At 39.3% G+C, this 12,419-nt stretch overlaps 2 protein-coding genes across 18 annotated transcripts in view; one reads left to right on the top strand and one right to left on the bottom strand.

Annotated features, from left to right (window-relative positions):
* MED12L (mediator complex subunit 12L) overlaps positions 1-12,419 on the bottom strand; it is a 336,247-nt gene that overhangs the window by 41,228 nt on the left and 282,600 nt on the right. For all 16 annotated transcript variants that reach the window (XM_049629661.1, XM_049629655.1, XM_049629653.1 and 13 more), the window contains 7 exons: positions 12,169-12,280; positions 9,940-10,029; positions 8,780-8,889; positions 8,451-8,586; positions 7,485-7,646; positions 4,645-5,007; positions 1,660-1,816 (listed from right to left, as the gene is read on the bottom strand). In XM_049629661.1, coding sequence (XP_049485618.1) covers positions 1,660-1,816; positions 4,645-5,007; positions 7,485-7,646; positions 8,451-8,586; positions 8,780-8,889; positions 9,940-10,029; positions 12,169-12,280 — 1,130 coding nt within the window. The remainder of the gene's footprint in view (positions 1-1,659; positions 1,817-4,644; positions 5,008-7,484; positions 7,647-8,450; positions 8,587-8,779; positions 8,890-9,939; positions 10,030-12,168; positions 12,281-12,419) is intronic.
* Positions 7,811-12,419, top strand: part of P2RY12 (purinergic receptor P2Y12) — a 45,810-nt gene continuing 41,201 nt past the window's right edge. For both annotated transcript variants that reach the window (XM_049629688.1, XM_049629687.1), the window contains exon 1: positions 7,811-8,011. The gene's annotated coding sequence lies outside the window, so the exon portion shown is untranslated. The remainder of the gene's footprint in view (positions 8,012-12,419) is intronic.

Consider the following 12,419-nt stretch of genomic DNA (forward strand, 5'->3'; position numbering starts at 1 on the left):
AAGGGATTCCTTGGCTTGCAAGGGATTATTTTTAGGGTAGATTTACCCTCAGTGGAAGCCCAGTGAGAAAATGGTATCTGACCAAACCCATAGGAGGGAGGCAGTGAGCCATGTAAAATACTTAAGGATGAGCACTACAGGCACAGGAGCCAGCAGGCGCAAAAGCCCTGAGGTAGGAATATGTTAAGATCTTTTACTGAGCATGTCTGCTGGGTTAGATCATCTTCTGTGTGCTACATTTTCAAAAGTTTACTTTAGGGGCTCCTGGGTGGTTCGGTTGGTTAAACGTCCAACTCCGGCTCAGGTCATGATCTCGCATACCGGTTTGTGGGTTCAAGTCCTGCGTTGGGCTCTGTGTGGACAGCTCAGAGCCTGAAGCCTGCTTCAGATTCTGTGTCTCCCTCTATGTCCCTCCCCCACTCACACTATGTCTCTCTCTCTCAAAAATAAACGTTAAAAACAATTTTAAGTTATACTCTGTGTGTATGTGTATGATATAAACCTTATTTCATCACTCAAAGAAGAATGAACATTTTTATCCATTTTCTTTACTATAGTATCTTACCACCCAAAACAGAGTCTGGAACATTACGAAGTTCAGTACATCTTGTTGAATAAATAATTGAATCCCCTACCCTATGAGGGTATATATTAGCATATCCATTTTACAGATAATCAAGCTGATGCACAGAGAACTAAAACCCAATGTTATACAGTAGGAGAGTGGTAGAACCAGACTTGAACCTAGATGTATGTATAACTTCCAGACCAGCCCTCTTAACCTCTAATTTAGATGGCGAAATATGGATTCTCCCATGAGCCAAGAATAAAAAAATGTCTTTCCTAGGCCTCAAATGTCATACTTAAATTACAGTAAAAATCATAACATGCAGAGTAAGACCTCAAAATAAGCTACTCTGTTGAAAGAAGCAAATTTTCTTTTAGAAAGAAAATTAAATTCAGTTCTAAGAGATTTTTTTATTTAGGACATGTTCATTTCAGATATAAAATATACTTGGGCTTGAATTAAAGCAATACTAAAATTAGAGAGATGATAGTTTTCTTTGTTTGATAACTCAGTCTACTTGCTGAACTAAATTTCTGAGATCCTTCATGGTATGAGCAATTTACAATTCATCACATGAGAAAATAAAGATGCTTCACAATATTGACTAATTACTTAAAACACTGGTAAGAATTTTATCTCATCAAAACATACACAAATTTCACAACATACAACTCTTATCAACTTTTTATCTGATATTGTACATTTTCATCAGTAGCTAATTTCCTTCTAACACTGAATGAAAATTCCCAACTCAGTACATAAACTAGTAATTAAAACCTTATTTTAACACTTGAGGAACACCCCCAAATTGGGCACATATTGGATTACTACTGTATACGCTCAGGTATTGTTTGATTCTTAGAATATTGTCATCTATGTGACAATCAAAAATATATTAAAAGGATCATTAAAAAAATAAAATAAAACACCTTCATATTATTAGAAGAAAAACCACTCCGAGCAGAGAGGATTACAGAAACGTCAACGGAGTACTCAGTTATGGCATTTTCTAAGTTTTACAGAGATTTCCAGTTAAACCCCAAGCTACTTCATGTCTCAGAGGGACCTGACTGCACTCTCTCTTCACATACCTGGAGTAAGAGATTGGTTCTGAAGGAAAAAACCCGGCTGCTGGGGCTGACCCATGAGGTTATAGCCCCATAAGGTGGACTGCGGATGGTGCATCATCTGGGAGGAAATGGGTGAGTAGTTAGGAGGCACTCGGTATATGTTGCTCTGTGGATACTCCTTCAAAATAAAGAGAAAAGATAATAACAATAAAGTTATTTAACTCCACAAACTATAGGTAATTAATGCAAATTCCTCCTATCACATTCTTCGAGCCAGCTTCTATCCCAGTGGACAAGGCTGTTTTTTATAGAGGTAACGACAGAAGGCAAGAGTGTCAACATATTCTTTTGCAAGACACTCATTTGGGTAAAAACTTTAGAATAAGAAAGTACTTGGCTTCAACCCCTAAATCCCCACAGGGTGGCCTGTGCAGAGGTCTATCTCCAGAAGTGCATCTTTGACATGTTGAACTTCCTGGCATCCTAGCACCTGGTGCTCCCTGAGGGAGACCACCTGGGATGAGGAAGAGGATGAGGTGCAGCTCAGATGAACCAGACATGCTGCCAGTCTGGAGCTGCCCGTGGCCATGCACTCAAGAAGACATCCAAAGAGGCTGTGGATGTCTACAGATATGCCATCCATGGGACGGGCCTATTTTTTAAACAAAACTTTGATGCCGACGGGATGGTCATTGAGTACACTGGTACTGTCATTCACTCTGTGCTGACAAGCAGAAGTTTTATGATGGGAAGGGTATTAGGTGCTACGTGTTCTCTATAGATGGCTTTGACACGATGGAGGCCACAAGGCATGGCAATGCTGCCACTTCATCAACCACTTAGGTGAGCCCAACTGCCCCTCCCAAGTGATCCAGGCGGAGGGCCAGGAACACATCAACATCTTTGCCCTGCCCTGCATCCTGTGTGCTGAGGAACTCACCTATGGCTACAAATTCCCCGTTGTGAATGCCAGCAACAAATTGCCCTAAGACGATGGCACCAAGCACTTCTGTCGGTTCCTTAACTAAAGCCCCAAGGCTGCCCACCACACCCCCTGCTTCCATCTTGCCCCTAGTCTGGGGCTCCCTAGTCCCCTGCAGAACATGTCACCAGAACTATTATGTTCGGGGTGGATATGGGCATGCAGGTGGCAAACGCCATGCCTCTACCCCTCTAGCCTACCCAGTAATCGCTCCCTTGCTTCCCTGGGGACCCAGGATGTAGGTATTGTAGCAAGTTTCCTAAACACCTTTTTGTCTATGCACTTTTTTTATTTAAACCCCCTACTGTAAAGTTTGTCAATGTTTGGCGGAAAAAATGTACTTGGCTTCAGTGGGGGGAAGATGGAAAAGGATCACTTCTGAAGTTTGTTTTTAAAATACTAAAAGCACGTCAATATTGACCACTGCCCACAGGTGAAAGAACATCTTCAGATGCTCATTCTCCAGATCATTTCATCTTAGGTCATTTTAGGAATCCTTCCTGATATGCTGGGTCTGGATGAGAATGAGGCCATGAAGACGCACAATACTTCAGGACCAGTCCCTGGCCTAGATGGTATCTTATTTCCACTATTCAAGCCAGTACGCAAATGAAGCAGACTCTCTGCCATCTGCTTGCATCCCATTTCCTGCACTTGGGCTTTGTCTTCCTTATGGGACATGCAAAGTCTCTAAGGATCACACCTGAATGTCCCAGTTACCTACCCACCCCGCTTCTTTTCATGTAGCCCTAAAGGATAAAGGAAAAACAAAACCTCAGATCCCTGAAATACAACCCACTAGAAAGGGACAGTTTCAGAAGTAGTATGGGAGGAAGGGATATTACCAGGGCTCACTTGGAAAATGAGAGGAATTTTCAAGCTTTTAAGAGGGTGTTATTCTGAAAATAACAGAAACTTATCCATGTAGACTAACAGCCTAGGAGTCCAGATTCTGGGGAGTGGCAGTCTGGACCTTATTAAGCACCTCTTCAAGACAAAGGAATATTGGTAGGAAGAATATTGGTAGAAGGTATGAGAAGAGGGCACTACCATTCAATGGTATCCAAAAGCGATGGTCGTCTTCTCTAGAAAAATGTTAATCACCAAGCTATCAGCTAGGAAAAGATATGTTGTGGTTCTGATATAGGTAAGTGATAATTACTAGACATGATAATTATTAGACATAACCCTAACCCTATTAGATAATTATTAGACATACAATTATGAATATATCTTCCATGGTACAACAAGAATACCCTTGCATTATGTAGAAAAATGTTTTAAATTCTCTCTCAAGTATTTTCTAGGTGAATTAATTGTAAAGATACCTTACACATTCATTCTATAAATGTTATAAAATTGTTCCCAAATTGCCATCTCAATGATTTCTGTTGTTTTCAAGAAAATGTTGGTAGAGGTAGGGAAGACTAATAGGAAAACAAGGAACAGGACTTTTTAAAATTGTGTTCATCTTTTATAAAGTCTGAAAATCTGTGAAAAAGGTAAAATATATAGGAAGTTAAGGTGAAATAGTAAAATATGAAATCTCAGAAACATCCTATTGGATATGTTAGATGGAATGTTAGCTAGGGAAATGCAAATAGTTTTCCATATTAATCTACCAACATTATCAAGTGCTCAAAATATGATAAATATTTTAGACATGTCTTATAATAAAAATATGTAAGATGATGAGCTTTTACGGGTCTAAACAATTCAAGTTTCAAATGTGAGAAATGATGAGGCACTGAAATATTAATTAAATACTAGTCACAATGGAAGCCCAAACTTAAAACAGTGAAAATTAGAGAAGGAAAAAAATCACAAGCTATAATCCTGTCCTCTGTGACAGGTCACTATTCATGTGCCATTCTATTAATTAAAATAGAGCTTTGTGAACATTACAACTGTTACAAGAAGGATGATAATGCTCTTCATAATGTTTCTATGAAAAGAATCTGGGCACTATTAAATCTCTCACTAGATGCCAATAAGCCAAAGACCTCCCTACTTCCCACACTCACGTCAACTCTTGAGCTTGATTTCGTCTTGCGCTTCCTTCCTTTTGTTTTCTTCTCTTCATCTGTTGCGGTTTTTCCCTGATCTGACAGCTCAGCTGATTTCCGCTCTGGTTCCTGAGAGATGGGAGATGTGGGCTCCTCCTCTTCCTCCTCGGGAGGCAGGGGCAGCGGTTCGAGGTAGTAACTTCGGGGCTTGGGCATGGGGTGTGTGTGATACAACAGCAGGTGATGCTGCTCCTCGTACTTGATCACCTTTCGGTCCACTCGGACAGTCCCGAACCAGGCCCAAGACAGAGGAGCTGGGTTCTTCTGACCCTCAAACAAATCCCATGGGGACACCTTCTGCTTTGTAGACACCTGGAGACCCTGTGGTGAAATAATGCTCTGTGAACACACGTTCAGATCTTTCCCTGACCGAGAGCCCAAGCTTGCTTAGGACAAGGATACACAGAATATTCTGGCTGGCTGCGTGCCTTAGAGAACCCTAGCATACAGAACATGGGGAAACACATTGATTCAGGGTTACAAGGCTACATCACTGGAAAGCTGCAGCTAGAATTCAGACTTTTAAAGTCAGTTCTGTGGTTCTTTATACCGTGTGATGCTCAACACCACGTGGTTGAGTATATATTACTGCAAATTGGTATTTTTCGGCGTACCTGGTGGCTCAGTCAGTTGAGCATCTAACTTGACTTCAGCTCAGGTCATGATCTCCCGGTTCGTGAGTCCACGAGATTTTTTGGATTCTCTCTCCATTTCTTCTCTCTCTCTGCCCCTCCCCCACTCACACGCATGCTCTCTCTCAAAAATAAACTTAATATGAATGAATGAATGAATGAATAAATAAATAAATAAATAAATTAAATGGTGCTTTTCATTTAGTATTTTTTGCTGCTGTTGTTTTTCAGGAAAAAATAGTTCTAAAAAATACTGCAATATTGATCTTACTGTATTGAATTATAATCAGTTACAACCATTTGCAATTTATTTTGTTGTTTTTAAGATAAAGCAAAACTTGAGAGTCAAGTTATTGTCAACCTCTACTTGGGCTCAAATTTACTTCAATCCAAACATGTATGGACTTGATTCAATACAGGAATCTTCCATGTACTTAATAAGCCAGTTTCTGAATAGTTAGGGAATATTCTTACAGACATAACTTGTGACAACAGGTACAAATAAAGTCCCTTCAATACAAGATTACCTCTAGTGAGTTTACAAGAGGAGATGTTACTCTGCTTCTGAAAACAAAGGTTTCTTATTTTTAACATTAATTGGTGATGTCTCTTGTACTTTCCCTGGCATACCAACTTGAAAACATTTTTCCTCAGAATAACCACAAAAATAACTACTCAGGCATTCCACAAGATATGAATGCTCCTGTTCTTATCTACGTGGATGGATTTATGCAAAATTAAGGCTCATTTATCATGTATAAATGGACTGTTTCCTAATACTTGCCTAGAGTTTAGACTTCTTTCCTAGGTGCAAAGACCATATATCCTAATGGGTTCAAGATGTCTCACCACTAGAGAGCCCAATGACACTGCAAAATCAACATGCCCATAATGCTAGCTTTTTCCATCTCTACAACCATACTGGTAGAAGTACTCTAGTTACTGTGAATTAATTAAGTATTGCCTTTCTCCTAGGAACCACACTCCTTCATACCTTTGCAAAAACTCTTCCATTGGCCTGTACCAGACTGTTCCCTACTTCTTAGCTAACTCTTAATCTTTCAAAATAATTCAACAGTCAGTTTTCCTGGAGATCCTATTCTGACTACCTACTCCTTATCTGAGTGTGATGGCTCCTTCTCAGGGTCCCCTAACACTGTGTACCACATGGTAATTGTCTATCCACTTCTGCTTAAGGGCAGGAGCTCTGTCTTTCATATCTGTGATTTCACAAATTTGTGGTTGCTCAATGTTCATTGAAAGAATAACTGATCACTCTTCTTGTGTTTAAGGGAAACTTGTTTAATAGCATACATAAAACAAGTGTTTGTTAAAATATTGTTTAATTGATGAGAAAATTAAGTAACATTACTCTAAAAATATTTTTTACTCAAAATAGCTTACAACATAAAGACTTTATCAATCAAATTTTTCTTATCTATATATATATTGTTTCCAATTCTAAACTGAAAGGAGAGTTTTGTTTTGTTTTGTTTTTAAGTGAAAGAGAGAGAGAGAGAGAGAGAGAGAACAAGTGCAAGTGGGGGAGGGGCAGTGGAAGACAGAATCTTAAGCAGGCTCCATGCCCAGCACAGAGCCCAGGGCTTGATCTCCTGACCATGAGATCTTGGCCTGAGTGGAAATCAAGAGTCGGATGCTCAACCCACTGAGTCACCCAGGCACCCCCTGCCTTTTTTTTTTTTTCTCTTTTCTTTTTTCTTTTAAGCACTAACCTTTCACTTAGTTTTCCCTTGGTGGCTTCAGAAATTCACATAAAGGTTTTTTTTTAATTTTTTTTAATGTTTATTTATTTTTGAGAGAGAGACAGAATTCGAGTGGGTTGGGGGCAGAGAAAGAGGGAGACACAGAATCCAAAGCAGGCTCCAGCCTCTGAGCTGTCAGCACAGAGCCCGACGCAGGGATCGAACTCGCTAGATGGGAGATCATGACCTGAGCTGAAGTCGGACGCTCAACCAACTGAGCCACCCAGGTGCCCCTCACATAAAGTTTTAAACAAAGATCTATATAATAATGTCCATGACCGATGCATTTAAAGGATAAGAAAATACTTTAAAAAAAATCAAGAAACTGTAAGATTGAGATATTTCATATACCCTTTGGGAAAATAAGAAAAAATATATATAAGAAACAAACATTTACTCTTGCCTGTTTTTTATCTATAGAGTCGAATCCAGCAATTTTGTTTCCCTTTGTGTCAATCAAGGAACCCATAGGTTCACAAGTAATGACATCACATGTCTGTTTGGGCAAAGGTAGCAACTGTCGAACTTTGTCAATACTTTCTGATCTCTTGTCTCCTAGCTCTTTCTGAAAAACAAACAAAAAAAAAACCCAAAAAGAGACAAACGGGACAGAAATTACAATGAAGGCAAAAGTTAGCAAGAAGGAAGTTTCTCTCTGAAACATTTCCTTTTTTATGACAAGACTGTTCTTTAACCTGGAACATGGTCGATTATGCAGCTTTAAATTAGAGTAGTGAGTATGTTTCATTTCTTCTATTTAAGTAGAAAATAGAACACATATAATGGAACCCTGGTTACACAACAAACATCACAGTGCTGAAGTGACAAAAATCCAGGGTAGTATTTGCCATCAGAAGGCAGAAGCAGCAGCACAGAACACATGCTCCAATCCAGGGTCAGACCTCAAGATACTCACTGGTTATTTTACTGGTAAGGTCGGCAGATATATTGATCTTTCTCTGCACCATTTGTTTACAGTTTATTTCAAAAATTGTGTTAGTGGTTAGTCAAATGAATTGGGTTTAGAAATATCAGTGCAAATGGTTATTTTTCAATTAGAGGCACCAGTCCAAGCATGGATTTATCTTAAATCCAACGGTGGCATTTTTCTTATATATTTGACTTACATTTCTAAAGTTCCTTAAAAAGTTAAACATTTTGTGAATATAATTTAAGAAATACCTTCAAGCTATATGCTTTTGAGTACCAGCAAGCTGAGGTGAGACAAATAGCAAAATAATCACATAATTTTAGCTGAATGCAATAAATAACATCTAATTTAACACATAATAAATTAAGATAAAATGCACTAAATAACAAACGCATAAACTATTTGAGATCATGATATATAAGCAGGTCATAAGCTTACCTTCAGTTTCTTTACTAAATTCATGTATGCACGTTTGTTCTCTTCAGATCCCCCTGGGGATGCATTTGATAGGTCTGAGGCTAATGTTCCATTGATTAACACACCCAGCATGTCAAGAACTGTTGTGAATAATTCACTAAGAGTGGGAAGAAATAATTATTTTCACTATAAAGTAAAAGCCAAATACTCTTAACGAAGGAGCATTTTTATTTAAGGCACAGAGCTTTTGATGGTACCTAGAGAATAAGATGTGGCACAATTTGTAGTCACTATTGCAAAGCTTCTACCATGCACGTGTACAGAATAGTAAATTTGAAATAAGAACATACTTGTTAGTGTGCATGTCAACAGTTCCAGAAGTTATGATCTGAAGCAGGAGGAGGGCCCAGTCTGTTGTCCACTGGGTGCTCCTCTGCACCGTGTCAAACATTCCTCCTACCTAGCACAAAAAAATACAACAAAACTTTATTACAAATGCCATCCCCATCACTTTATGTAGCCAATTTTGATTTGTTTTTTTTAAAAAACAAACACACTCCGCTTTATGGATTAACGTGTCTTCTCTCTTACCTAGCTACCTATTTCTCACTCTTTCTGATTCTTTCAGCATAGGAATTTGGTCATTGAAAAAAAGGGGAGGGAAGAGGAGAGGAGGAACGTGAGTGTGGGTAGGAGGCCAATAAGAATCAAATAATAGGGAAATTATTTTTCTTTTAATCCTAACCTTTTGTGATACCTGGTTTTCTGACATAAAATTAGTTAAATCTGAATAAGTCAAAATCAGGTGAGTTGATTATCTACACTTGATGCCGTTAAATTACTATTGGATCTAAGTCTGTTGTCATAACAACACTTGCAAATATCCAGTAACACAGAAGAACTGACAAGCAGGGGCTCGGCTCGGCCCCCAGGTCTACGCATTCAGGTGTGGGAATTAAGTTTAAAAACAACTGCCAAAAATCAGGCAATCCTTCCTCCAGAGTAGCCTTCATTCAGGCTTGTCCAGTGGGAAAAGAGAAATTCAAAGAAATGTGCAATGTGTCTGTAAATGTCTATAAAACCTCCCTGTTGAATTTGTTTTTATGATCGATGTGATGGAAAGTTTGCCAAAAATTCAACTTAAGGCACATTTTTACATGATCTTCAAATGAGTATAATAAAAGCTAATTCCTCTCAATTTAGTAGCCTTCTCAGACCTCCTCGGAGCACAAACTGACAAGAAGGAGCGATTCCCGGGGGCAGGAGGGTGCAGAAAGCAAACCAATGCCCAAAATGCCTATTGCTCTCTAGAAGCCAGCCCAGACAGGAAGGTCAGCAGCCAGGAAAACAGTGCACGTGAAAGGCAGGGAAGTTATGGCAGAGAGAGAGCCAATAGTGGAAGGCCTCACCTTGTGAGAAGACCATGACCACAGAAGAAGTGGAAAGCTAGAGTTATTTTCACATTTAGTTAAGTGGAACAGAGAGACAATACTAGAAAAATGTCCCTTACCAAATTTAGGCGAAGTTGCAATGCTTCATGCATCATCTGCCGTGCTTTTATGTCATCCTGGTATCGTTCTTCTCTCCAATTACTTAAAATCTAAGTCAATAAATTAACAGAAAAAAACAAAACTTATTTTCCCTATTAAAATTGATTTTTTTTCTCATATTGAAAGTTACATTGAGCTTCTTACTGTTAAAAATAACTTCTAAGTTTAAAAAATTAATTTAAAAAGCTAAGTAAAATTTTAACTTTCCTTCCCTTCTTCCACACAGACAGAAATGGAGCTATTTCTTGTTCACTGCCTTTCTAGATGGAAGAAGAAAACTTATCAATTTACAATCCTGTTAGGAAGTCTTAGAAAAAGCTTTAAAGGATTATGAAGTTAAAGATTAACAAAAATAAAGATACTTAAAATGCTATTTCATTGATTTTGTAAAGTACTGGATAGACAAAATTACACTTTATATCAGTCCTGTGTTCTATTTCTAGGGACGTGCTATGACATTTAACAAGGGTCCTATTTTCATGTTATATTGAAGGGGGGCTTGCTATCTTACAGACTTATCTATACAGTGTATCTTCCTTGATAAAGGCAGTGTACAGTATTTTGAAAAATATGACATCTTTGATGTCAGTCCAGTGATGTACTGCTTTTCACTAAGTCAGACTACTATTAAAAAGGGAAGGACTGCTTAGGAAAGGGAAGCCATAAGTGGCAACACCCTAGAATCAGATGGCAAGAGCAAAGCCCTTTCTCCCACTGGGATGCTCTGAAATACATTAACTACAGAGAATCATCTTAAGAGTGTAAATGAGTCATGTGCAGAAGTAACCCTGCCCAACACATATAAGGACACGGCATGGTGAGGGGACAGCATTCCTCGAATCTCATCACAATGGAGTCCTCTCCCAAACCTGACCTGACGGTGCAAGGCAGGGACACAAAGCTGTATGACAGCATACATTCTGGGAACAGGACAAATAAAATTAAGTCAAATGTAACAAGCTGTGTGAACCAGGGCAAGGGGATACAAAATGACTGTGGTCCTTTTTTTGGCGAGTGATCAGGGACGGCCTCCGTGAGGAGGGGACACCTGAGCAGAGACCTGAGGAAGCAAGGGAGCCGACCCTGATAACATCTGGGAGGGAAGCCTTCCATGCAAGGGGAAGAAAAGATGCGAAGGCGCTGCAAGGATAATCTGCCTGGCAAGTTGCAATGACAGTAATGGGGTCAGTGTAAACAGTGGAGGCAAGACTGGTAGGAAACAAGGCAGAAGTGGGAGCCAGGGCCAAATCACCATAGGCCCTTATAAGCCCAGGCCGAATATTTATCCTAGGTACAGTAAGAAACATTGGAGCATCTTGGGCACCAGACTAATATGTGATTTACATCTTAGAAGGATCACTCCGCTGCTGTACAAAGGACAGATCTCTCATCTCCAAAGAGGAGAAAATGATGATAGGACCAAATGAGTTAAGTGTCCTTATTCATGCTCATCTACTATCATTCGAGAGAAAGACATGATGTCCTAGAGTCACAGGGCCACAGGAAGTCTCCATTTGGCTTTGTAGCAGGATAAAACATCCCACATGACCAGTCTATCTACTTTGTTCAATTCCACCCATTACGATTTCTAGTGTGATCACCTGGTTTCTTTGAAGGACACAAAATGTAAGTGGCCCAAAGAGTGACCAGGGGCACTGTGGTTGGTAGAAAGCCAAAAGTCAAATTTTTCATAAAAAGAATCATCATGCCTTATTTATAAATGAGCTTCTTTACATTTAACTGGCATTGGCCTGGCTCTGGCAGGAAAACAAAATTGAGTTTCTGAACCAACAGAACTCAAGCCAAGAGTCTCCAGGGAGGCAGGGGCCCAGCTAGAGAACCTGGATAGAGGTTCCTCTGGGTTACGGCCATGCCTGCAACACACACTGCCCCAGGACCTCTCCCACAGGGCGGGGGCGGGAGAAAAGCAGGTATGTCAGAGTTGTATGCAATGTACTAAATATTGTTTTTATAGTACACATTCATCCAAGGCATAATTAATATTATAAAGTTGTTAATTTTACAGTAACTAGAATGCCAAACAGGAGAATAGGGTGTGGATTGTGATGCCTTGCCTCTAATCAAAACACGTTGTATTCTTATTAGTTTAATCTCAGTATTTCAAAGAAAAACAAATTAATGCCATTAGACAAGTACTTGACTGGCTTAATAATTCCAGTATACTTTACCTGATTAACCTGATTCTGAAGAGATGTTAGGAGGCCTTCCCGTTGTTCATCTTGTCCCTTAAGGCAGGTAAGGACCAGTGAGAGGAAAGGTTGTTGACTCAAAAGAGACATACTACAAAGGAAGTAGTAAGAACAGATCTAGTTAGAAAGAATAGATTACCTCCTGTGCAACATCTATCTCTTGCCCTTGAATTACTGGCTCTTATTTACTTTATTATAAGAAAAGGGAAGAGAGTAGGAAATAGCCAAAC

Source organism: Panthera uncia, chromosome C2 (assembly GCF_023721935.1).
Source record: "Panthera uncia isolate 11264 chromosome C2, Puncia_PCG_1.0, whole genome shotgun sequence".
Taxonomy (NCBI): Eukaryota; Metazoa; Chordata; class Mammalia; order Carnivora; family Felidae; genus Panthera; species Panthera uncia.